The sequence below is a fragment of the Sus scrofa genome, chromosome 6 (assembly GCF_000003025.6).
Source record: "Sus scrofa isolate TJ Tabasco breed Duroc chromosome 6, Sscrofa11.1, whole genome shotgun sequence".
Lineage (NCBI taxonomy): Eukaryota > Metazoa > Chordata > Mammalia > Artiodactyla > Suidae > Sus > Sus scrofa.
Genome location: NC_010448.4, coordinates 166,394,764 through 166,420,785, shown reverse-complemented (window position 1 = coordinate 166,420,785; position 26,022 = coordinate 166,394,764). Strand labels below are relative to the sequence as shown.

The window sequence follows — 26,022 nt, the reverse complement described above, 5'->3', positions numbered from 1 at the left end:
GAAGAGAGCCTCTGAAGTTGGACCACCTGGGTATGAGTTCCACTTACCAGATGCATGTCTTTTTTTTTTTTTTTTTTTTTCAAAAAATTTTTTTTAAATTATTCAATGAATTTATTACATTTATAGCTGTACAATGATCATCACAATCCAATTTTATATGATTTCCATCCCACTAGATGCATGTCTTTGAGCAAGACACTAAACCTCTGTTCCTCAGTTTCATCTGTCAAATGGGGATAATAGTGCCTAAACTTCCTCACAGGCTTGTTATGAGAACTCAAAGAGTTAATATTCATAAAGCTCTATCTGGTGTTATTAACTGAAACATAAACCAAAATGTTTAATTTTTTAAAATTAAACAAAATATATGCTTTTATTTGATCTTCACAACAATCTAATAAAGCAATTATTTAGCACCTCTTTGAGGGGAGTTCCCGTGTGGCTCAGCAGTTAACGAACCCGACTAACTGATCTCTGGCCTCTGCTCAGTGGGTGAAGGATCCGGCATTGCCATGAGCTGTGGTGTAGGTCACAGACATGGCTCGGATCCAGCGTTGCTGTGGCTGTGGTGTAGGCCGGCAGCTGCAGCTCCCATTCCACCCCTAGCCTGGGAACCTCCATATGCTGTGGGTGCAGCCCTACAAAGACAAGAAACAAACAAAAAAAGCACCACTTTGAAGGGGAGAAACTGAAAGTTGAATTTTATTTTCCTAAAATGGTATCTCTAAAGATGAATTTGTCTGCCTCCTATTGACAGACAATGGCTACTATATAACTGAACGTGCTTCCCTGCTGGCTGCCACTACCTATATAATTAGCATGAAATGTTTTACTCGTGTGTATACTGTGTTTAGCTCCGGTGCCTGAAAACACTCATACCTTCAGATGGTCTTCGGTTATAACTCTTACATGTAGTGTTTTAATCTGAATAGGGGAAACTATCATAAAAAGTTTCATGTTTTTTTCTGTTTTGGCCATGCCCACGGCATGTGGAAGTTCCCAGGCCACGGATCGAACCCGCATCACAGCGTAACCCAAGATGCTGCAGTGACATTAGAGCCTTAACCAGCTGTACCACAGGGAACTCCACTTTTTCATTATCAAGATTTGTGAATTGCAAAGAAGGGAGCATAAATAATGCCAATTTGAAGGTAAGTTTTCAAAGAACTTCAACTGAAGCTCAATTTTGTAGAGAATTTCAAATACTACACAGCAACTGTGACATATATCAATTTATCCATTATATGCAAACTTGGGAATATAACAGCCTGCAAAGGCCTGATGAGGAGCCAACATTTTAAAAAGAAAGAACCCAGAGATGTTATTTTTGGACATATTTGGAGTGCTTACTCTATCCAACTCCTTAGGCCCACAAAAACCTTGAATTACTGAATGTCCTGGGAGCAATAATTTCCAAACAAGTCCATTTGTCAGCTATGCTGCACTTGGGTGACGCTCCCTCACTCTCAGCCCGCCCCCTTTGTATTTGCTTCTTTGTAGCTACCATAGTAACTGAGACCTCAGAATATGATACAAATTGTAGAAACTTGGACAGGTTTCTTTCTGCTCTGCTTTAACAAAGTCAATGCCACGTGGGAGCAGAGCAAGAACATTACAAGGTCCCTCTCAAGAGAAAGATGACACAAGGTTATGGCAGTTAAAACTACATGAACTTGTATTTTTAAAAATCCTGCCATAATCAAGTGTTCATATACTCTTCCAGCTGTTCCTTGCTTTTCTGTCTCCTTTAGAGTCATTTACTTATCCATTCATCCATTGAACTAATAAGCATATTTGTGCAGCACCCCGGGACAGGCATTATGTTCAAAGCGGGGAATTCCATCTCGGTTATGAGGTCTGCTCGAGTCTGATGCCAACACCAGATAAAGATATGAGAAAGGAAAACTGCAGGCAAATCCACTCATTATATGAATACCAGAATCCTGAACAAAACATCAGCAAATTAAAACTAAAAGTGGAGAGCCTCCTTGCGTGCCCGCTTGCATCTTTCACATAATAAATCTATTTCTTGCCCAAATAAAACAAAATAAAACTAATAGCGTATGCAGTAGATTTAAAAGGATCACAGGAGTTGCTGTTGCGGCTCAGCAGAAACGAATCGAACTAGAAACCATGAGGTTGCAGGTTCAATCCCTGGCCTCGCTCAGCGGGTTAAGGATCTGGCATTGCCGTGAGTGGTGGTGTAGGTAGAAGACGTGGCTCGGATCTGGCTTTGCTATGGCTCTGGCATAGGCTGGCAGCAACAGCTCTGACTAGACCCCTAGCCTGGCAATCTCCATGTGCCGTGGGTGCAGACCTCAAAAAGACAAAAGGCAAAAATAAATACATAAATAAATAAATAAAATAAAAGGATTACAAATTTGTTATAGCTCTTCCCATCAAGAATTAAAGGCCTAGAATATAAAATGGGAGTTCCTGTCATGGCACAGTGGAAACGAATCTGACTAGGAACCATGACGTTGCGGGTTTGACACCAGGCCTCGCTCAGTGGGTTAAGGATCTGGCTTTGCTGTGAGCTGTGGTGTAGGTCACAGACGCAGCTCAGGTCCCGCATTGCTGTGGATGTGGTGTAGGCTAATAGCTACAGCTCTGATTAGACCCCCAGCCTGGGAACCCACATATGCCATGGGTACAGCCCTAAAAAGATGAAAGACAAAAAAACAAACAAACAAACAAAAAACCACGGTAGTCACTGTGGAAAACTGTATGGTGTTTCCTCAAAAAATTAAAAATAGAATTACCATATGACCCAGAAATTTCACTTCAGGGTATATACACAAGAAAATTGAAAGCAAGGTCTTAAAGAGATAGCTGTACACCTATGCTCAAAGCAGCATTACTCGCAATAGTTAAAATGTAGAAGCAACCCAAATGTCCTTTTATGGATTAAATAGATAAGCAAAATGTGGCATATACACACAAGACAATATTATTCAGCCTTAAAAAAGAAATTCTGCAATATGCTACAGCATGAACCTTGAGGACATTACACAAAATAAATAAACCCGCAAAAAAAGACAGATACTCTGTGATTCCACTTATCTATGGTACTTAAGTAGCCAAAATCATACAGACAGAAGGTAGACGGTATTTGCCAGGGGCTGGGAGGAAGGGAAAATGGGGATTTATGTACAGTGGCTATAAAGTTTCGGTTTTTCAAGATGAGAAGAGTCATGGAGATGGGTGGTAGTGACGGTTGCACAACATTATAAATGTATTTAGTACCACTGAAAGATATATTTTAAAATTTATGTGTTTTGCCACAATAGAAAAAACTGGAGATGGGGATTAAGATGGCTGAGTAGAAGGACAGGAACTCACCTTCTCTCATAAAAGCAAAATTACAACCAACTGCTGAACGACCTTTAACAAAATACACTGGAAACTATCAATAAAGATATCCCACCCCAGAAGACACAGAGGAGGCCTCATCGAGTTGGTAGGAGGGGCAATTATGTGATACAAGCAACCCTACCCCTGCAGGGTGGGCGACCCACAGACTGGAAAGTAACTATGTTGCAGAGGCTCACCCACCGGAGAGAAAGTTCTGAGCCCCACGCCAGGTCTCCACTTAGGGATCTGGCACTGGGAGGAGCCCCCAGGGCACTTGGCACCGCGGGCCGGCGGGGCTTGTGCGCAGGAGCTCCATGGTATGGGGAAAATGGAGACTCCACTCCTGAAAGGTGCACACAGGCTTCACGTGCACTGGGTCCCAGGGCAAAGCAGAGACTCCATAGGAGTCTGAGTCACCCCTGCTTGTGACTCCTAAAAGATCTCCTGGGAAAACAGGGGGTGAGTGTGGCTCATTGTGGGGGAAGGACATTAGAGGCAAGGGTCTCGGGAATAAACATCATTATGAACTCCTCTAGAGGTGACCATTTTGGAATAATATGGACCCACCAATCAGGGCTGAGAAGCCCCAGGCCAAACAACAGCCCCACCCATCAGCAAATGGGGCTGCCTAAAGACCCCACCAGGCACACAGCCGACCCCAATCATACCCAGAGACAAAGCCTCACCCACCAGAGGGATAAGAATCAGCTCCACCTACCAGTGGGCAGGCACCAGTCCCTCCCATCAGGAAGTCTGCAGCAAGCCCCTGTGCCAACTTCAGCCACAAGGGGGGCAGACATCAAAAACAAGAGAGGCTACAACCCTATTGTCTATAGAAAGGAGACCGCAGCAAAAAATCTATAAAATGAAAAGATAGAGAATTATGACTCAGATAAGGGAACAAGAAAAAACCCTAGCTAAGTGATCTGGAGACTACCAACCTCCATGAAAAAGATTTTAGACTAATGATGGCAAAGATGATTCAAGATCTTGGACATAAACTGGAGGCAAAGACTGGTGAATCGCAAGAAACAGTGACCAAGAAATAGAATTTAAGGATTAAGCAAGCGGAGATGCAAAATACAATAACTGAAATAAAAAAATCACTAGAAGCAAACAACAGCAGAACACAGAAGGCCAGAAGAATGAATAATCGAGGGGGAGGACAGACCAGGGAAATCACTGATGCAGAACAGAAAAGAGAAAAAAGATAGCAAAGAAGACAGTCTAAGAGAACTCTGGAATAACATTAAATGCACCAATATGTGTATTATAGGGGTGCCAGAAGGAGAAGAGAGAAAGAATGGGCCAGAGAAAATATTTGAAGAGATAACAGCTGAAAACTTACCTAACGTGGGAAAGGAACCACTCACTCAAATCCAGGAAGCACAAGTACCATGTGAAATAAACCCAAGGAGGAACACTCCGAGACACACGTTAATCACACCGACCAAAATTAAAGACAGAGAAAATCCTGAAAGCAGCTAGGGAAAAGAAACAAACACCATATGAGGGAACCCCGATAAGGTTACTGACAGATTTTTCAGCAGAAACTCTGCAGGCCAGAAGGGAGTGGCATGATTTACTTAAAGTGATGGAAGGAAAAAACCTCCAACTGGAGATCACTTTACCCAGCAGGGCTTTCATTCAGATTTGAAGGAGAATTACAGACAAGCAAAAACTACGAGAATTCAGCATCACTAAACCACCTTTACCACAAATATTAAAGAACTTCTCTAGGTGGAAAAAAAAAGGCCACAACAAGAAACAAAAATATTGCAAACTACAAGGCTCACCAGTAAAGGCATACGTATAAGTAAAGAGAGGAGATCATCTACACACAAATACGCTACCAAAATCTGAAATCGTGGGGAGAACACAAACGCAGGACACTGGAGATGCACTTGCAATTAAGAAGCCAACAACTTAAAACAGTCTTGTATATATATAGACTCCTACATCTAAACTTCAGGGTAACTGCAAACCAAAAACCTACAATAGATACACACAAATAAGAAAAAGCAATCCATGGAGTTCCCGTCATGGCTCAGTGGTTAACAAATCCAACTGGGAACCATGGGGTTGTGGGTTCGATCCCTGGCCTTGCTCTGTGGGTTGGGGATGTGGCATTGCCATGAACTGTGGTGTGGGTTGCAGATGCAGCTCCGACCTGGCGTTTCTGTGGCTCTGGCATAGGCTGGCGGCTACAGCTCCAATTAGACCCCTAGCCTGGGAACCTCCATGTGCTGCGGGTGTGGCCCTAGAAAAGACAAAAAGACCAAAGAAAGAGAAAAAGCAATCCAAATACAACACTAACGATAGTCATCAAGCCACAAGAGAACAAGAGAAGAAGGGACGAAAAAAGACAAATCCAAAACAGTTAACAAAAGGGTAATGAGAATATACATATCAATAATTACCTTAAATGTTAATGGACTAAATGCCCCAACCAAAAGACAGAGACTGGCTGAATGGATACAGAAACAAGACCCATATATATGCTGTCTACAAGAGACCCACTTCAGTTCTAGGGACACATACAAATTGAAAGTGAAAGGATGCAAGAAAATATTCCATGCAAACGGGACTCAAAAGAAAGTTGGAGTAGCAATACTCATATCAAACAAAATAGACCTTAAATAAAGAATATTATAAGAGACAAACAAGGACATTACATAATGATCAAAGGATCAATCCAAGAAGAAGATTTAACAATTGTAAATACATGCGCACCCAACATAGGACCACCACAATATATAAAACAACTGTTAACAACCTTAAAAGGAGAAACTGACAATGACACAATAATAGTGGGGGACTTCAACACCCCACTTACAGCAATGGACAGATCATTCAGACAGAAAATCAAAAAGGAAACACAGGTCTTAATTTGTGCATTAGACCAGCTGGACTTATTAGATATTTATAGAACATTCCATTCAAAAGCAGCAGAATACACATTCTTCTCAAGTGTACATGGAACATTCTCTAGGATCAATCACATTCTGGGCCACAAATCAAGCTTTGGAAAATTTAAGAAAATTGAAATCATATCGAGTGTCCTTTCTGGCCACAACACTATATGGTTGGACATCAACTGCATGGAAAAAATGGCAAAAATCACAAACACGTGGAGACTAAACAACATGCTACTAAACAACCAATGGATCACTGAAGAAATCAAAGAGGAAATTAAAAAATACCTAGACGCAAATGACAACAAAGACACAACAACCCAAAACTTACAGAATGCAGCAAAAAGCAGTTCTAAGAAGGAAGTTTACAGTAATACAAACCCACCTCAGGAAACACGAAAAATCTTAAATAAACAACCTAACTTTACATCTAAAGCAACAAGAGAAAGAAGAACAGACAATTCCCAAAGTAGCAGAAGGAAAGAAATCATAAAGATCAGAGCAGAAATAAATGAAATCAAAATGAAGAAAAACATGGAAAAGATGAATGAAACTAAATGCTGGTTCTTTGAAAAGATCAACAAAATTGATAAACCCTTAGTCAGACTCATCAAGAAAAAAAGAGAGAGGAATCCAATCAATAAAATTAGAAATGAAAAAGGAGAAGTCACAACAGACATCACAGAAATACAAAGGATAAGAGACTACTACAAGCAACTATATGCCAATAAAATGGACAACCTAGAAGAAATGGATAAATTCTTAGAAACGTACAATCTTCCAAGACTAAACCAAGGTGAAATAGAAAAGATGAATGGACTAATCCCAAGTACTGAAATTGAAACTGTACTTTAAAAACTTCCAACAGTGGTGGAGCATGAGAATGTGAGAAAAAAGAATGTATAGATGTAAAAAAAAAAAAGAAAAAAATGTATATATTCGTATGTATGTATAATGGGGTCACTTTGCTGTACAGAATAAATTGATGGAACATTATAAATCAACTATAATAAAATTTTTTAATAAAAAAAATAAAAACTTCCAACAAAGAAAAGTTCAGGACCAGATGGCTTCACAGGTGAATTCTATCATTTAGAGAAGAGAGAATACCCATCCTTCTGAAACTATTCCAAAAAATTGCAGAGGAAGGATCACTCCAAACTCATTCTATGAGGCCACCATCACCCTGATACCAAAACCAAAGATACCACAAAATAAGAAAATTACAGGTCAGTATGAACATAGATGAAAAATCCTCAACAAAATATTAGCAATGAATCCTACAATATATTAAAAGGATTATATACCATGATCTAGTGAGATTTATCCCAAGGATGTAAAGATTTTTCAATATCTGCAAATCAATCAGTGTGATATACCACATTAACAAACTGATGAATAAAAACCATATGATTCTGCATCCAACAGTTGCAGAAAAAGCTTTTGACAAAATCCAACACCCATTTCTGATAAAAACCCTCCAGAAAGTGGGCATAGAGGGAACCTACCTTAACAAATAAAGGCCATATATGACAAACCACAGCTAACATCATTCTCAATGGTGAAAAGCTGAAAGAATTCCTGCTAAGATCAGGAACAAGGCAAGGATGTCCACTCTTTTTTTTTTTTTTTTTTTTTTGTCTTTTTGCCATTTCTTGGTCCGCTCCTGCAGCATATGGAGGTTCCCAGGCTAGGGGTCGAATCGGAGCTGTAGCCACTGGCCTACGCCAGAGCCACAGCAACGTGGGATCTGAGCCGCGTCTGCAACCTACACCACAGCTCACAGCAACGCCAGATCCTTAACCCACTGAGCAAGGCTAGGGATCGAACCTGCAACCTCATGGTTCCTAGTCAGATTTGTTACCACTGAGCCACAACGGGAACTCCAGGATGTCCACTCTTGCCACTACTATTCAATACAATTTTGGAAGTCCTAGCCACGGCAATAAGAGAAGAAAAAGAAATACAAGGAATCCAAATTGGAAAAGAAGAAGTAAAACTATCAATGTTTGCAGATATGATACTATAACTAGAAAACCCTAAAGACAATACCAGAAAACTTAGAGCTCACTGACAAATTTGGTAAAGTTGCAGGATACAAAATTAATAGAAATCAACTGCATTTCTATATACTAACAATGAAAGACCAGAAAGAGAAATTAGAATCCCATTTACCATGGCATCAAAAAGAATAAAATACCTCAGAATAAATCTAACTAAAGAGACAAAAGACCTGTACACTGAAAAATCTAATTTCTTTTCCTTGATGAAAGAAATCAAAGATGACACAAACAGATGGAAAGACACACCATGCTCTTGGATTGGAGAATTGATATTGTCAAAATGACTATACTATCTAAGGCAATCTACAGATTCAATGCAATCCCTATCAAATTACCAAGGACATTTTTCACAGAACTGGAACAAAATATTTTAAAGTTTGTTTGGAAGCACAAAAGACCCAGAATAGCCAAAGACATCCTGAGAAAGAAAAATGGAGCTGGAGGAATCAGGATCCCTGTCTTCAGACTATACCACAAAGCTACAGTAATCAAAACAATATGGTACCAGCACAAAAACAGAAATATACATCAATGGAACAGGATAGAAAGCCTAAAATTGAACCCATATACTCACAGTCAACTAATCTATGACAAAGAAGGCAAGAATATACAATGGAGAAAACACAGTCCCTTAATAAGTGGCGCTGGGAAAACTGGAGAGCTACATGTAAAAGAAGGAAATTAGAATGCTCCCTAACACCATACACAAAAATAAACTCAAGATGGATTGAAGACCTAAATATAAGACTGGATACTATAAACCTCTTAGAAGAAAACATAGTCCAAACACTCTCTGACATAAACCACAGCAATATCTTCTCAGATCCACCTCCAAGACTAATGACAATAAAAACAAAAATAAACATATAGGACCTAATTAAACTTAAATGTTTGCACAGCAAAGGAAACAAAATGAAAAGACAACCCACAGAATGGGAGAAAATATTTGCGAATGAAGCAACTGACAAGGGATTAATCTCCAAAATTTATAAATACCTTTTGCAGCTCAATACCAAAAAGCAACAACTGGAGTTCCTGTCGTGGCACAGGGGAAATGAATCTGACAATGGACCGTGAGGTTGTGGGTTTGATCCCTGGCCTTGCTTAGTGGGTTAAGGATCTGGCGTTGCTGTGAGCTGTGGTGTAGGTCGCAGACCTGGCTCAGATCTGGCATTGCTGTGGCTCTGCTGTAGGCCAGCAGCAACAGTTCCAATTAGACCCTTAGCCTGGGAACCTCCACACGTCGTGGGTGCAGCCCTAAAAGGTCAAAAGACAAAAAAAAAAAAAAGCAAGCAACACCATCAAAAAAATGGGCAGAAGATATGAACAGACAATTCTCCAAAGACATACAGATGGCCAAAAAACACATGAAAAGATGTTCAACATCACTCAGTACTAGAGAAATGCAAATCAAAACTACTATTAGGTACCCACCTTATGCCAGCCAGAATGGCCATAATCAAAAAGTCTACAAACAATAAATGCTGGAGAGGGTGTGGGGAAAAAGGAACCCTCTTACACTGTTAGTGGGAATGTAAATTGGTGCAACCACTATGGAAAACAGTATGGAGATTCCTCAAAAATGCTAAAAATAGAATTACCATTTGATGCAGCAATCCCACTCTTGGGCATCTATCCAGAGAAAACCATGACTTGAAAAGATACATGTACCCCAATGTTCACTACAGCACTATATACAATAGCTGAGACATGGCAGCAACCTAAATGCCTACTGACAGAGGAATGGATAAAGAAGGTGTGGTACATATATGCAATGGAATGTTGCTCAGCCACAAAAAGGAATGAAATAATGGCATTTGCAGCAACATAAATGGACATAGAAATTATTCAGCTAAGTGAAATTAGTCAGACTGTGAGACACAAACATCATATGCTATCACTTGTATGTGGAATCTAAAAAAAGGATACAATTAACTTCTTTGCAAAACAGAAACTGACTCACAGACTTTGAAAAACTTATGGTCACCAAAGGAGCCAGGTTGGAGGGGGAGGGGTGGACTGTGGGTTTGGGATGGAAATGTGATAAAACTGGGTTATGATGATGGTTATGCAACTATAAACATAATAAAATTCACTGAGTTAAAAACATAAGTTAATATTGTTCAGAACTTGCAGTAGGAAGGGAGTTCTTTAACAAAATACAAAAGGTGCGTTTTAAAATTGTGGTAAACTTGATTATATTACAATTCAGAACTTTTGTTCATCAGAAGACATTTTAAAGAAAGTGTGAAAAGTTTTCCTGTTTTATGTCGGGAAAATATACTTGTAGTACCTCTAAGTGATGAATGGTAAGAATATAAATCAGTAAGAAAAGTGCATTGAAAACTAGGCAAAATATATAAACAGGTATTTCACAGAAGAGAAAATAAATATATGACCAGGGAACAAATAGAGATACTCAACCTCCGCAGATGAAGGTAAAGTACAGAAAGAGCACAATGAGATAAGGCACCATCTTACTCCTACTTAATTGATACAGAGTCTGGCAATAGCAAGTGCTGGAGAGGAGAGGGAGCAACGAATTCGTCGAAATTGCTGGTAGTTGGGGAAACAAAGAACTACTTTGGAAAAGAGTAAAACCATTTAGCATTACCCTCAAAACAGACCATTCATATATTTTATAGCTCAGTAATTCCGTTAAATTGCTGTGTGTGCCCATTAAACAACATAACAACACTGGCCATGACGGCTACCATTTGGAATCAATTTACACCCCCATTGCTTGGAAAGTGAATAAATAAACTGTGTGGGGACAACAGCAAGTTGGGAGGACATACACCCAGGAGTGGAATTGCTGGATCCTGTAGTAGTTCTATTTTCAGCTTTTTGAGGAACTTCTGCAACATTTTCACAGCTGTTGCATCAAACTACACTCCCACCAGCAGCGTACAAGGCTTCCCTCTTCTCCACATCCCGCCAACATTTGCTATTTGTGATCTTTTTGATGACAGCCATTCTGACAGATGTGAGGTGATACCTTGCTGCGGTTTTGATTTGCATTTCTGAAAGGATACATGTACCCCCAGTGTTCACAGCAGCATTACTTATAATACTCAAGATATGGAAGCAACCCAAGTGTTCATCGACAGATGAGTGGATAATGAAGATGTGGTGTATATGTCTGTGTGTGTGTGTGTGTGTGCGTATGTGTGTGTAAAACAATGGAATACAACTCAGTCATAAAAAAAGAACAAAATTTTGTAATAACACGGAAGGACTTGAAGAGTATTATGCTAAGTGAAATAAGTCAAAGAAAGACAAATACTGTATGTTATCACTCAGATGTAGAGTCTGAAAAATAAAACAAACTAGTGTATTAACAAAAAAGAAACATTCACAGACAGCAAACTAGTAGTTTCCGGTGGGGAAAGGGAAGGTGAAGGGGCAAGATAGAAGCGTTAGGGGATTAAGAGGTACAAATGATGACGTATAAAATAAATAAGCTATAAGGATATATAGTACAGCACAAGAAATACAGCCAATATTTTATAATAACTCTAAATGGAGTATAATCTTTAAAAACTGTGAATCACTGTATTGTATACCTGAAAATTATATAATACTGTAACCAATTATACCTCAATAAAAAAAAAAACCAAACAAAATAGAGATTTAGAGTCTAAGAGAACATGAACCATGAACAATATGCATTAATAAAAGTTCACTTAGTTTTTTTTTTTGGCCACACCCACAGCATGAGGAAGTTCCTGAGCTAGTGAATAAACCCGTGCCATGGTAGCAACCAGAGCCACAGCAGTGACAGTTCCAGATCCTTAACCCGCTGTGCCACTAGGGAACTCACTTTTTTTTTTTTTTTCGTTCTTTCCTTTTTTAGAGCTGCACCTGCGGCATATAGAAGTTCCCAGGCTAGGAGTCAAATCAGAGCTGCAGCTGCCAGCCTATACCACACCACAGCAACTCGGGATCCAAGCTGTGTCTGTAGCCTACACTACAGCTCACAGCAATGCTGGATCCTTAACCCACTGGGCAAGGCCAGGGATCGAACCCAAGTCCTCATGGATACTAGTTGGGTTCATTACCCCTGAGCCATGATGGGAACTCTCTAATTTTTTTTTAAAGAGATTAAATTGAGAAAATTTTTTCAGAAATGAGGACTTGCAGGTTGAAAGGCCCATTAACATCCAACTGAGGGGACTTTGGCAGGCACAGCCAAAAAGAAAAAAGAAAAAAAAAAAAGTGAACAAAAGAACATTATTTGAGATGTGGAGTTAAATGGGAAAAAAATTTGCTGAAAATGTTGAAAGTGGCTGCTTCCGAGTGAAGTGAGGATAGACAGGATGGGGGCTGCTATTTGTCAAATATACCTTGGATAATTATATCACTTTTAAAAGTACGGGGATCTAAACCCTTGATCAAAATTAAAACTAAATAAAAAGAAGAAAAAAGAAACAGAAAGCCCAGGACATGGAGTGGAAGGCACAGGTTCAAGTTCTGATTCTACCACTTCCCAGTGATGTGATTTTGAACAACTATCCACAGAGGGCTATTACATAGATGGATATAAAAATTTGGGGGAGTTCCCATTGTGGCTCAGCAGTAATGAACTTGATTAGTATCCATGAGGACACGGGTTCCATCCCTGACCTCGCTCAGTGGGTTGACAGCTCAAGCACTGCTGTGAGCTGTGGTGTAGGTCACAGATGTGGCTTGGATGTAGCTTTGCTGTAGCTGTGGTGTAGGCTGGCAGCTGCAGCTCTGATTCAACGCCTAGCCTGGGAATTTCCACGTGCCATGGGTGTGACCCTAAAAAGCAAAAAAACTTCATCCACTGGATTTCACCTTGAGGGACAATCTTGATTATCCTTGTATCCCATACAGGGCTCAGCATAGATTTTTCAATATTGTAAGTCCTAAATTCAATGACTACATCAAAATTGAATACATTTGTTAGGGATCTGATTTCATACCAGCTACCCCGTCAGCACATAAGAAAACTGCTCACCTCTTGCTTTCCAAATATTGTGCCTTTGAACATAGTTTCCTAAAACTGAGACATTAAATTGCTCCCGGACTTTGTACATGCTCCTATTATTGTCCTTGTGACATGGTGACTTACAGTTTCTAGCATAACTGAATTTATTTTTGCGTATGGTTTCCTCAATCACAAGAATTTCGGTTTTGAGTATGCAGGGATTTCAAGTCACTTCTGTTGCATATAACTAGGGGAAAAAAAGGGGGGTGGGCAGAGAGAATGGGACTGAGAAGAGAAAAAAGATAAAGCTGCAGCTCAAGCAAGAGCAGAAGTTGGTTTTTTTGTTTGTTTTGTGGTTTTTTTTGCTGTCGAGCTTTGAGAGAAGTAAAGGAAGCTGAAGAAAAAGAAATACAGGCTCAGAACTGCCTGCCAACATTTGTAAGTACAAAGTGAGCTAAGCTGATTGAGAGAGAAAAACCAAGTGACAGCTTTCACTTGTGAGATTCTGAAGCACACTAATTTATACTGACTCTAGCCTGGACCAAGGCTATATATATATACAACTGATAGCTAGGGAGGAGTTTGAGAAATACTGCAGTGAACTGGAAAGGTTAAATAATAATTTCCTAGAACTTTTTCCATTTCAAATATCCCAAGAGACATGGTGGAACTGTAAAGATAAGAGTCAATAATTTGTGTCATAAAATCATAATTGCATTAAACATCTGCACAGAGGAATGCCCAGGAAAAAAAATCCCCTTAGGAGTTCCCATCATGGCACAGCAGAAATGAATCTGACTAGGAACCATGAGGTTGCAGGTTCGATCTCTAGCCTCGCTCAGTGGGTCAAGGATCCGGCGTTGCCGTGAGCTGTGGCGTAGGTTGCAGACATGGCTTGGACCTGGCGTTGCTGTGGCTGTGGTGTAGGCCGGCAGCTGTAGCTCCTATTAGACCCCTAGCCTGTGAACCTCCACATGCTTCGAGTGCGGCCCTAAAGAGCAAAAAAAAAAAAGGCCGTTTAGTAAACATGTTATCTATAATACAGTATGATTAATATGTTCTCACTGGACATCTTGAATTTTCTAACAAGCAAGGGATGATAAATGGAAATTAAATATCTTTACACAACTGGTTGGCTGAATCCACATTGCAAAACCTGGATAAGGAGGGCCAACTACACTGTTTCAAGCAGTAGATCACATGTTTTACAAACACCTCAATTCTCACACAAAAATCCTCAAAGGAGTCAGTGTCATTTTACAGCTAAAGAAAATGAAGTTCAGGTCAGTTAGATACTTTGCCCAAGACCACAAAGACCTTTTTAAACATTTCATTTTATTTTATTGCTCTTTCAGAGCTGTGCTTGCAGCATGTGGAAGGTCCCAGGCTAGGGGTCGAATCAGAGCTGTAGCTGCCAGCCTACACCACAGCCACAGCAACGCCAGATCCAAGAAATATCTGCGACCTACACCACAGCTCGAGGCAACACTGGATCCTTAAGCCACTGAGTGAGGCCAGGGACGGAACCCGCATCCTCATGGATGCTAGTCAGGTTGATAATCTGCCAATCCACAACGGGAACACCTCATTTCATTTTATTTTATTTTATTTTTGTCTTTTTGCCTTTTCTGGGGCCTCTCCCTCGGCATATGGAGGTTCCCAGGCTAGGGGTCGAATCGGAGCTGTAGCTGCCGGCATACACCACAGCCACAGCAACTCGGGATCCAAGCCACATCTGTGACCTACACCACAGCTCTCGGCAACGCCAGATCCTTAACCCACTGAGCAAGGGCAGGGACCGAACCTGCAACCTCATGGTTTCTAGTCGGATTCGTTAACCACTGCGCCACGACGGGAACTCCTCATTTTATTTTTTTGTTGAAGTGTAGTTGATTTACAGTCAGGCTGATCATCCGCTGATCCACAACAGGGACACCTTATTTTATTTTTTTACTGACGTATAGTTGATTTACAGTGTTGGGTTTTACTCGGTTTTTGAGCACTGAAGTGCCCACACAGTCGGAACTCTAAAACCTAGGATTTATAACAACCATGCTTCAGCAGCAGCTGTTTAACTTTAAAAATCTAGAAAACACTTCTAAACACATATTAGTAGGCAACGTAGCGTCAGGGTGCTGAATAAACAGGTGTCACTGACATCATCATCAGCTCGGCCTCCTCCGACACTCACTCATGAAACCAATACAGCTCAGACGTACATCTGCAGGATTTGGACAGCTAAAGCTTGAGTTTACTTTCTCCTACCGGGGGGCAATAAGAGCTGCCTTTATAGGCAGGCCCCTCAACCACTCAGTAGCATCTACTGACTGCTCGTCACGGGCCGTAACTGAGCCAGATGATGGGGATGAAGGAAGCAGAACAGACATGACCCCTGCTCTCAAGGAACTTACAGTCTGGGAGAGGAGAGAGTAAGGCTGCCATATGTGGGCAAACGAGGGGCTGTAATTCCACGTTAGAGGGTCAGGGAAGGCCCCTCTCAGCCAATAATGTGAAGAGGGGGCTGGATTTCGAGTGCATGTGTTGTGGGGAAGAGGGCGCAGAGCATTTCTGGGAGAGAACATTACGTACAAAGCTTGCAGCAGGGAAAAAAGGCGCAAAAAATCCAAACATAAATTTGATCTTGCCCTCCTAAGCATCTCTAGCTCTTACAAATCTTCTGGGAAGAACGTGGCGATTGGGAGAAAGATGGCTCCTGAAACGTCTATAGCGTGAGCCATTCTCCAATAAGCCAGTAAGAACAACATCTGGGAAACTTGGACCTAAGAGATCCAGACTATTCAACATAAAAGCAGCCCAGAGACAGACCAAGTACACAATCTGAGAAATTTAGGATTCTTTTTGTTTTTTGGGCTATGCCGTAGCATGTAAAAGTTCCCAGGCCAAGGATCAAACCTATACCACAGCACTGACCCGAGCCACTGCAGTGACAACGCCAGATCCCTAACCCAGATAACAAGGGACCGCCCTAGGATTCTTTTAAAAATGCTTATTACTGAAGTGCACAGGGTTACATGTTAAGAATTTAAAACTCAGTCATTTAGGCGAAACTTAGCCTTCAAATGTGACAAAATATAGATACCGAGTTCAAAATTTTGTGTGAAGAAAAAAATCTTTCTAAGACACAAATCTGATTTAAGACATTCTTTTGTTTAAAATTCCTCAAATAACTCCCCACTGTTTTGGGGATAAAGTTCAAATTTTTTGGTCTAATCCTTGTATTCTCTCCAGCACCACTTCCTGCCTCCCTGCCCACCATACTCACTGCAGCTTAGAGCAAGTTAAGAGCGTACATCACACTTAAAAGAGAACAGAAGAGGCATTCCCATGGTGGCTCAGTGGTAGAGAGCCCAACTAGCATCCATGAGGATGTGGGTTGGATCCCTGGCCTTGCTTAGTGGGTTCAAGTATCAGGCGTTGCCGTGAGCTGTGGTGTAGATCACAGACACGGTTCGGATCCCATGATGCCTTGGCTGTGGTGTAGGCCGGTAGCTGCAGCTTGGATTTGACCCTAGCCTGGGAACTTCCACATGCTGCACGTGGGGCACTAAAAAGCAAACAAAACACCACAAAAAAACCAAAGAGAACAGAAGAGCCAGTTTAAAGGAACTTCAACTAGTCATGTTGCGACAATTTAAGCATCAAGACATCTTTAAATGGGTAGGTAGGTAACAGTTACCATTGATTTAAACTAAAACTGTGAAAAGCCATGCAATTATAATGATCCTTAAGAGATAAAAGCTAATATGCAATGCACCAAAAAGTTACAACGCCAAGAAGAGTAACTACAATAGGGTATTTGATTTATAAAAATTGTAAAAGTAGAGGAGTAGAAAAAAAGAAACAAAACTTTAATATTTATAAAATATACATGTGTTTATAGAGTCTAGATACACAGTTGCTTCCATCTGTGTAGACAGAAAAGGCTAACTACAGGGAATTGTGAGTAAGCAAACTAGACCTCATAAAAGCAGAAACTATATCAAGAACAAAAGGATTGATCCACATGAGAGGCATACATAATACAAGGCAGAAAGAAGACCCAATGATTAATCTGCACCAGCAATTACTTGAACATAAAAAGCAACTACAAAGAAGTTTCAGTGGTATAATCCAAAATTATAAATTAATGCCCTAAAGAAGAGCTACAAGTACAAACTACATTGCTCAAATCCTAGGAACGAACATCCTAGGTGGCTGTTAATAATAGTCAGATATTAAGAAGCCATACATAGCTTCTAATGATTTCAACAGACTGTACTGATATATAGTGACAGGACCATGGGTTAATAATGCTGGCTAAGCAAAACCTAAAGAACACATCATTTCAGGGAAAAACCCCAAGGGGAAAACACATCATTCCAGGAAAAACTAAAACCTATATAATAAACGTGACCTATACAATAAATTTCTCCAAAGAAGACATATAGATGGCCAGTAGGCACATGAAAAGATGCTCAGTATCGCTAATTATTAGAGAAGTACAAATCAAAACTACAGCGAGGTACCACCTCACGCTGCTTGAAATGGCTATCATTGAAAAGTCCACAAGCTGGAGTTCGCAGGTGGCACAGTGAAATAAGGAACTTGCGTTGTCAGTGCTGTGGCAGGGGTTTGATCTCTGGCCCTGGAACTTCTGAAGGCCGTGGGCATGGTCAAAAAAAGTCCACAAACAGTAATTACCGGAGAGCATGTAGAGAGAAGAGAACCTTCCTATACTGTCGGGGAAACGTAAATTGGTGCAGCCACTATGGAAAAGAGTATAGAGATTCCTCAAAAAACTAAAAATAGAGTTGCCATACAGTCCAGCAATCCCACCCCTCAACATATATCCAGACAAAACTGTAATTCCAAAAGCTACACGCACCCCAACATTCACGGCAGCACTATTTATCATAGCCAAGACATGAAGACAATCAAAATGTCTATGAACAGATGAATGGATAAAGAAGCTGTGGTATATAAATATATGCAATGGAGTACTACTCAGCCATAAAAAAGAATGAAATAATGCCATTTGTAGCAACATGGGTGGACCTAGATTTTATCACACTGTGTGACGTACGTCAGAAAGAGAAAGACAGATCCCATACAATATCACATATAGGTGGAATCTAAAATATGACACAAATGAACTTATCTATAAAACCGAAAAACTCATAGAAAACAGAGTTGGGGTTGCCAAGGGGGAGGCGGGAGGGAGAGGAATGGACCGGGAGTTTGGGATTCGCATATGCAAACTATTACATATAGGATGGATAAACAGCATGGTCCTACTATATAGCACAGGGACCTATATCCCATATCCTGTAACAAACCATCGTTGCAAAGAAAGTCACAGACGTGGCTCGGATGCTTGCTGCTGCGGCTGTGGCCAGCAGCTGCAGCTCTGATTCGACCCCTAGCCTGGGAACTTTTGTTTATTGGATATTCACGGTGATTGGAATAGTCAAAAGAACCAAACATATTAGATTTGTAATGGTAATTTTAATTGCTTAAAGATATCTAACTTAATTTGCAATCAGAGTTTAAATTTTTTGTTTGTTTTATTTTGTTTTTTTATTTTTATGACTGCATTTGTGGCACATGGAAGTTCCCAGGCCAGGGGTCAAATCACCAAGGGTCAAACTGGAGCTACAGCTACAAGCCTATGCCACAGCCACGGCAACACCAGAGCCACATCTGCAACCCAATCTGCAGCTTGCAGCAACACCAGATCCTCAACCCACTGAGTGAGGCCAGGGATCGAACCCTCATGGACACAAGTCAGTTCCCTACCACTGAGCCACAACAGGAACTCCTGATAATAATCATTATAAAAGCTCGACAGGAGTTCCTGCTGGGGTGCAGCAGGTTAAGAATCTGACTGCAGTGGGCTGGGTCCTTGTGGAGGCATGGGTTCGATCCCTGGCCTGGTGTAGTGGTGTATAAAGGGTCTGGCATTGCCTTAAGTGCCATATAGGTCACAGCTGTGGCTTGGTTTCAATCCCTGGCCCGAGAGCTTCCATGTGTCGTGGGTATGGCCATCAAACAAACAAACAAACAAACAAACAAAACTTCCAACAAACAAATGAGTCTCCTTACCTGCTTTTTTTTTCCCCTTTTGACCTGGAACTGATTCCAAGCCGTCTTGGCCTTTTCTCATTAACATGGCGAGGGTCGCATCATGAGCTCTAAACAGGTCCACAACCTCATGTAAGGCAACATCTGTTATCAGATCACAACTCAGGACCAAAACATCTGTCTGTGAAATGGAGAAGGGAGAAAGTCAGTATCACAAAGGACCATGGGTCACACAAACCAACCCAGGATAAACTTACAGTACCTGAGAAGCACACCAACTGCACACTTGTCCTCAGACCTTTTTTTTTTTTTCTTTTTTTAGCCATGCTCACAGCATGTGGAAGGTTCCAGGGCCAGGAACTGAACCTGCACCACAGCAGCAACCTGAGCTGCTGCAGTGACCATGCCAGGTCTTTAACCCACTGTGCCACAGGAGAACTCCTCAACCCGTTTCTATAGCAGCAGAACAGGTAAAATGAATGGGGTTGTTCTCAGTGAACGTGGTGGGGAGGGTCTGGGATTTCCTACTTCCCCCTTGTGTGTGCCTTCCTACGGGCTCTGAAGCACCTCTGGAATCTTGGGCTCTAAGGACCAGAGCAGGAAAACCACCACACTATTTTTATGACTATGGAATTAATGATCTTAAATTTTTATACATCTCTTTACAGTTCAAAAAGCACTTCTGCATCATTTGATGATTCAATATGGCTATGAAACATTTTATTTAAAATTTTTTTAAAAATTGGAGTTCCCGTCGTGGCACAGTGGTTAACGAATCCCACTAGGAACCATGAGGTTGCAGGTTCGATCCCTGCCCTTGCTCAGTGGGTTAAGGATCCAGTGTTGCCGTGAGCTGTGGTGTAGGTCGCAGATGCAGCTCGGATCCCCGCGTTGCTGTGGTTCTGGCGTAGGCTGGTGGCTACAGCTCCGATTCAATCCCTAGCCTGGGAACCTCCGTATGCCGCAGGAAGTGGCCCTGGAAAAGACAAAAAAAAAAAAAAAAAACTTTTTTAAAAATTAAAGTATATGGCGATCCCATCGGGATGCAGCGGAAACAAATCTGACTAGGAACCATGAGGTTGCGGGTTCGATCCCTGGCCTTGCTCAGTGGGTTAAGGATCTGGTGTTGCCGTGAGCTGTGGTGTAGGTCGCAGACACAGCTCGGATCCCGAGTTGCTGTGGCTCTGGCGTAGGCCAGTGGCTACAGCTCTGATTGGACCCCTAGCCTGGGAACCTCCATATGCCGTGGGTGCAGCCCTAAAAAGACAAAAAAAAAAATATAGATGATTTACAAAAAATATGGAACACTTCACAAATGTGCATGTTATCCTTGCACAGGGGTCATCTTCTATCGTTCCAATTTTAATAAATGTGCTGCCAAAGTGAGCACAAAATACCTTACTTTAAAGCAGTCTCTTTGCTATAATACTAGGAAATAAAAGGATGAATATATTATAACGTGCCGCTTTTTTGGGAAATCAGTCTAGCTAATAAACAATTATAATACAACTTCAAGTAAGTATAAAAACACTCATTTAACCCTTATAACAGTATAGGTTCTACTATTTTAAAAAGCCTGAAAAACACTGGACTAAAATATTCAAGATTTAAGAATAAAGTGAACATCTACATGGAAATTTTTTTTTTTAAGGGCCACACCATATCTGCGGCATACGGAAGTTCCCAGGCTACAGGCTGAATCAAAGCTACAGCTTCTGGCCTACGCCACAGCCACAGCAATGCCAGATCTGAGCCGTGTCTGTGACCTACACCACAGTTCACAGCAATGCTGGATCCTTAACCTACTGAGCGAGGCCATGGATCAAACTGTCATCCTCATGGATACTAGGTGGATTCATTTCCACTGAGCCACAAGGGGAACTCCCTACATGGAAATTTTTGTTAACTGGCTCCAATTTTTTCTAAGATTTTAATTTAAAATCAAGATTCCTGCTTTGGGGAGTTCCCGTCGTGGCGCAGTGGTTAACAAATCCGACTAGGTACCATGAGGTTGCGGGTTCGGTCCCTGCCCTTGCTCAGTGGGTTAACGATCCGGCGTTGCCGTGAGCTGTGGTGTAGGTTGCAGATGCGGCTCGGATCCCGCGTTGCTGTGGCTCTGGCATAGGCGGGTGGCTATGGCTCCGATTCAACCCCTAGCCTGGGAACCTCCATATGCTGCGGGAGCGGCCCAAGAAATAGCAAAAAGACAAAAAAAAGAAAAAAAAAAAGAAAAAAGATTCCTGCTTTGGGTGAGAAAATGGATAATTTCACCTCGCATTCTAGAAAAGTAAAGAATCACATCTGCTCGGAAGGTGAGACTCAACCATCGGAATGCCTTATCTTACTGCCTGAAATTTTTTATTCTAAATAAAGAATTTGTATCAGAACCACCATTTCTTTTTCTACATATAACTCATTATTTATAGCCTAAATAATTCCATCTGAAGGTCTGCTAAGTTTAAGAAGTTGAAATTTGGATTTTTTTTCCCCCCTACTCTTCTAAAAGGTTAAGGCTCTCTTAACTCTTTCTGGATCTTAACTGAGCTAAAAAAAAAAGTTCCTATAAAAATCTTTTTAGGAAAAAAATTCCTAAGCTTGCAACTCACCATCTAGGAACCATCAAACATTAACAAATGACCCACATACATGAAGCTAAGGAAGAAACAGCCTGCAGAATTGTACGTCTTTCAACAGTGCTTAGTGTCCAGGAAGCATGCACAATTACTAAAGACACGGCACTACAGCCATACACATGTTGCCCCACTTCATTATAATGAAAATGACAGTTTGTTGAAGAAAAAAGAAAAAAACCTTCTTTCTGTTTTTCTAAGTTTCCCTAATAAGATGACTGATTTTTACAAGCTGACTGTTCCACAGTAAACTGAATTATTAAGTGTACTCCAAAGTGAAGAAAATGACCCCAATGCAGATGCCTCTGAAGTGGTGACAATGCTGTCTCGGAAAATAAATGCTGTCATCATTCATTATCTGCAAAAATAAATCTGTCAGCATAGTGAATGCCAAACAAGTCCTGCATAATCGTGAACAGTGTGCAGCCTCATTTTTCTCTTTGCTTTTAGATGACTTTTCGCTAAGCTGAATGCAAAATCCCCAAAGAGCACAAGGAACAGAGCTCTCCCCCCAGTGTCTGGCTGCCATCTGTTCTCAGTGTGAAAAGAAAGGCTTCCGTCTGAAAGGGCAGGGCCTGGGATGCAGATGGAGGTGCTGTGCTGACAGCCCTCTTCCGGCCTCTGTTCCCAGAGAATGCACCACTCTCACTGAGACCAAACACAGTCCCATCCTCTTTGCAAAGCCACTTCCAAAGCAAAGTCTTTGCTGACTGCTCAGTGCAGTTTGTTTCCAAAGCTGGAAATCCTGGAAGAAGAAACAAAAGTCTAAGAGGAGAACGAATCATCCTTACATCTTCATAATACTATGTTCCTTTGCATTTTAATAAAAGCTGTACTAGTAAGAAGAGAAATGACTACTGTTTTTATTTCTATTCTAACGCGTTCCCATTCTAGAAATGCAAATGCTCTACTAACTGGAGCCCAGAGAGAGAGGGAGAGGAAAAACTGTTAAGAGTCAGAAGGACTTCTGATCACGTGTGACCACAAACATGCATAAACAGACTGCGTGGACTGTGAAGCAACCGTGTATCTGAGATGCGATTAACTTGAAAGTTCCTGGGACACACCAACTCTGAGCCGCCTTGTGTCTCGGGCCACCAGTTCTTGCCTAACACCACAGTGTGCCGCCTCCTCTGTAGAGACCAGCTGGCATCTCCACGGACCTCCCCACTCAGTGGTCTAACAGTCCTCGGTGGGCTTATCCCAAGCCTGCTCCCCTAGAGGAACCAGAGCCACGTCAAGAGCCAAAAGCACAGCCCTAAAGGACAGCACATGTGTGTGTTTTTGACCAAGGGGAACATACAAGGTCTTCAAGGGAAAGTGGAAGATGGAATTTTAGTATTTGGGACAAAAATGAAGACACCCAGGAATTCAAAGCTCAAACTGCCGCCAGCTAGTCTTGGCTAAAGCAAACAAACAAAGCTTAGAAAACTCAATTACCAAGCCATGGCAAAGCCCAGAAATCTGTCATTAGAAGAACATTTTCAATCGAGCCAAAACCACTAAGTAAAAGGAGAAGGAAAAACCCAAAACCGGATGTGTGTGTGTGGTGGTGATGGTGGGGCGGGCGGCAGGGAGAGCTACTGGGAACGGCCTCTTTTCTTTTCCTGGCAGCTGTTCCAAGACAGACTGTTATAAATAACACAATCTGGCAAACAATGCCCTATGGCAAGGAGACAGAAAAACACACTCACTCCCCTGGAGAAGAACTGTCAGGGCAAGGGAGCTACCACGCTCTTACCCACTCAGCACCTCCACGAACAATGGCTCTGATCCAAATGACCACCCTGCATTCCACGCCTGCCCATCCAGGACGAATGAATTCAGCCACTTAGTGACTGTGAATGGTCAAAATTCACACTTTCTCATGTGGTCCAATCCCAAACCAACTCCTAAGAGTAGCTTAGGGCCTTCATAAATACCAGTGGCTAATTGTAATGGAGACTTCACTATGCTCGGTTTTGGTTGAAAATGCTTGGAAAAGATGACTCGTCTTCAGTCCCCAAAATGCTCGGCAAAGGGCCAACTGCCACTTTTTTACTCAGGTTGGGCCAGTAGGTCCAGGAAGGAATGATCAACTCAGAATGTGCCTAAGAAATGCGATAATCCTTTGGCTTAGAACTACATAGCCTTCCTATGTTCCTTAGCTTAATAGTGCCACCCGCATCTAGGATCTGAAGTCAGAAAGCTGGCCACAGTCTAGGGCTGAAGTCCTCTCCTGCCCAGCTCTCCTTGCCCACATCTCACTGGTCCCAACTCCTCCTCTTTTAGCTACACTGCACTGCCTTAGTCCAGGCTTCAAAGTACTTTTCCAGTCTCTTAACTGCTCTCTCACACCAGTTTTCCCGTATTCTAATCCATATTCCAATTTTCACTGCTTATTTAATTTCTCTGCCCAAAGACACCCTAAAAGTGTTCTCCAAACAAATGAGAAAATGAGAAGCACTTATCCACTTATTCCCACTTAAAATTTTATTTAAAAATATATTAATCATTACAAATAATATAATATGTTCCTCCTACATAACATATACAAAAAGAGATACTTTTAAAAGAAGAGATAAAATAGAAAGAACTAGAGATTCTAATATTTCCTCTGAGATTCCATCTTGCACACCCCCGGCTTTGAAAACACCCCATTTTGGAGATCACTGCTGTGTAGAACTGAGTTCAAATTCCTTAGCATTAAGGGTCTTCAAAGTATGACCCCACCTACCTAGTCCAGTTTTCTCTCCCACACTTCCCTCTGCGTGGGTAACGCTAATTCGCCAGAATAAACTGCCAAGAATGCACATTCCCTGTTCTTTCCTCCCACCCGAAACACAGCCATCCATCAAGACTGAAGGTCTCGTCACCACGAGAAGGGGCAGGGCCAATACATTATCTCCTCTAGAGACGAAGTCTCTTCTGACCCATTACTGACCTTAAATCACTAAGTTGGATTACATTTTGCCACATCTAGACTTTCGGCTTCATAAGGAGCTCTTTCATCTTTGTACCCCTGGAGTTCCACCTGCTACTGGCAAACAAAAGCATCAGTAAATGTTGGCACTCCGCCTGTTACCTCCTTCTCCTTGTTTATCCTGACTCAAAGATTAAAACATCCAGTTTTAGATGTTTAGAACCAGCACACATTCTGACAGCGGAGTGGCCTTTGCAGAGACTGTGACTATTCGGAGTTAGGTCAAGGATCAGAGGTAACCTGGCAGCCCCCTAAACCAATGAGGTAGGGAACAAACCTGCTGCCTCCAAAGAAGAAAAGGCAGAGGATGTCTAAAAGGAAGGAAATCGGATGCCACTGGCCTGGACGGCACAGCTGATATGTTAGATTGATAGTTTTAGTTTTTGTCTTTTTGTGTCTTCTAGGGCCGCTCCTGTGGCATATGGAGGTTCCCAGGCTAGAGAGCCAATGGGAGCTGTTGCTGCCAGCCTATGCCCCAGCTCACAGCAACGAGGGCTAGGGGTCGAACTGGAGCTGCAGTTGCTGGCCTAAGCCACAGCCACAGCGCACCAGATCCAAGCTGCATCTGTGACACAACACTGCACCTTGTGGCGACGATGGATCCTTAACCCGCTGAGCAAGGCCAGGGAGCAAACTCATATCCTCATGGATACCACCTGCTGAACCACAACAGGAACTCCGAATCACATACTTTCAGAATTCCAGTCCGTAAAGATTCTAGCTTGGAAACTGGTTACACTCTACCCGCTACCGTCAGTTCACCTGGTTCTCTAAGGCTGTCTTTAAGCTCATGGCAAAAATAAGTAACTTAAAATTGGACAGCATTTTACTGTTTACAAAGCTCTTACACATACTTAATTCTCATGTAATTCTAAAATATCAATATAGTCAAATATACTTTATAGACAAAAAAAAAAAAAGGCTCAGATACACTATGTGATCCACCCCTTTGCCGTCACATTGCCTCCCAAAACACACACACACACCCCTACCCACCGCCCCCCCACCTTAACAACAGTGCTGGCACTGAATGAATCTATATCTTCTTTTTTGTTTCTTTGTT

General features: G+C 41.6%; 1 protein-coding gene across 3 annotated transcripts in view; it reads right to left on the bottom strand.

The window, feature by feature from the left end:
- The window catches only part of EIF2B3 (eukaryotic translation initiation factor 2B subunit gamma), a 133,664-nt gene that overhangs the window by 66,796 nt on the left and 40,846 nt on the right, over positions 1 to 26,022 (bottom strand). For all 3 annotated transcript variants that reach the window (XR_002345225.1, XM_021096758.1, XM_021096757.1), the window contains exon 4: positions 19,389 to 19,548. Coding sequence is in view for 2 of the 3 variants with exons in the window: in XM_021096758.1 (XP_020952417.1) it covers positions 19,389 to 19,548 (160 nt within the window). In the remaining variant the exon portion in view is untranslated. The remainder of the gene's footprint in view (positions 1 to 19,388; positions 19,549 to 26,022) is intronic.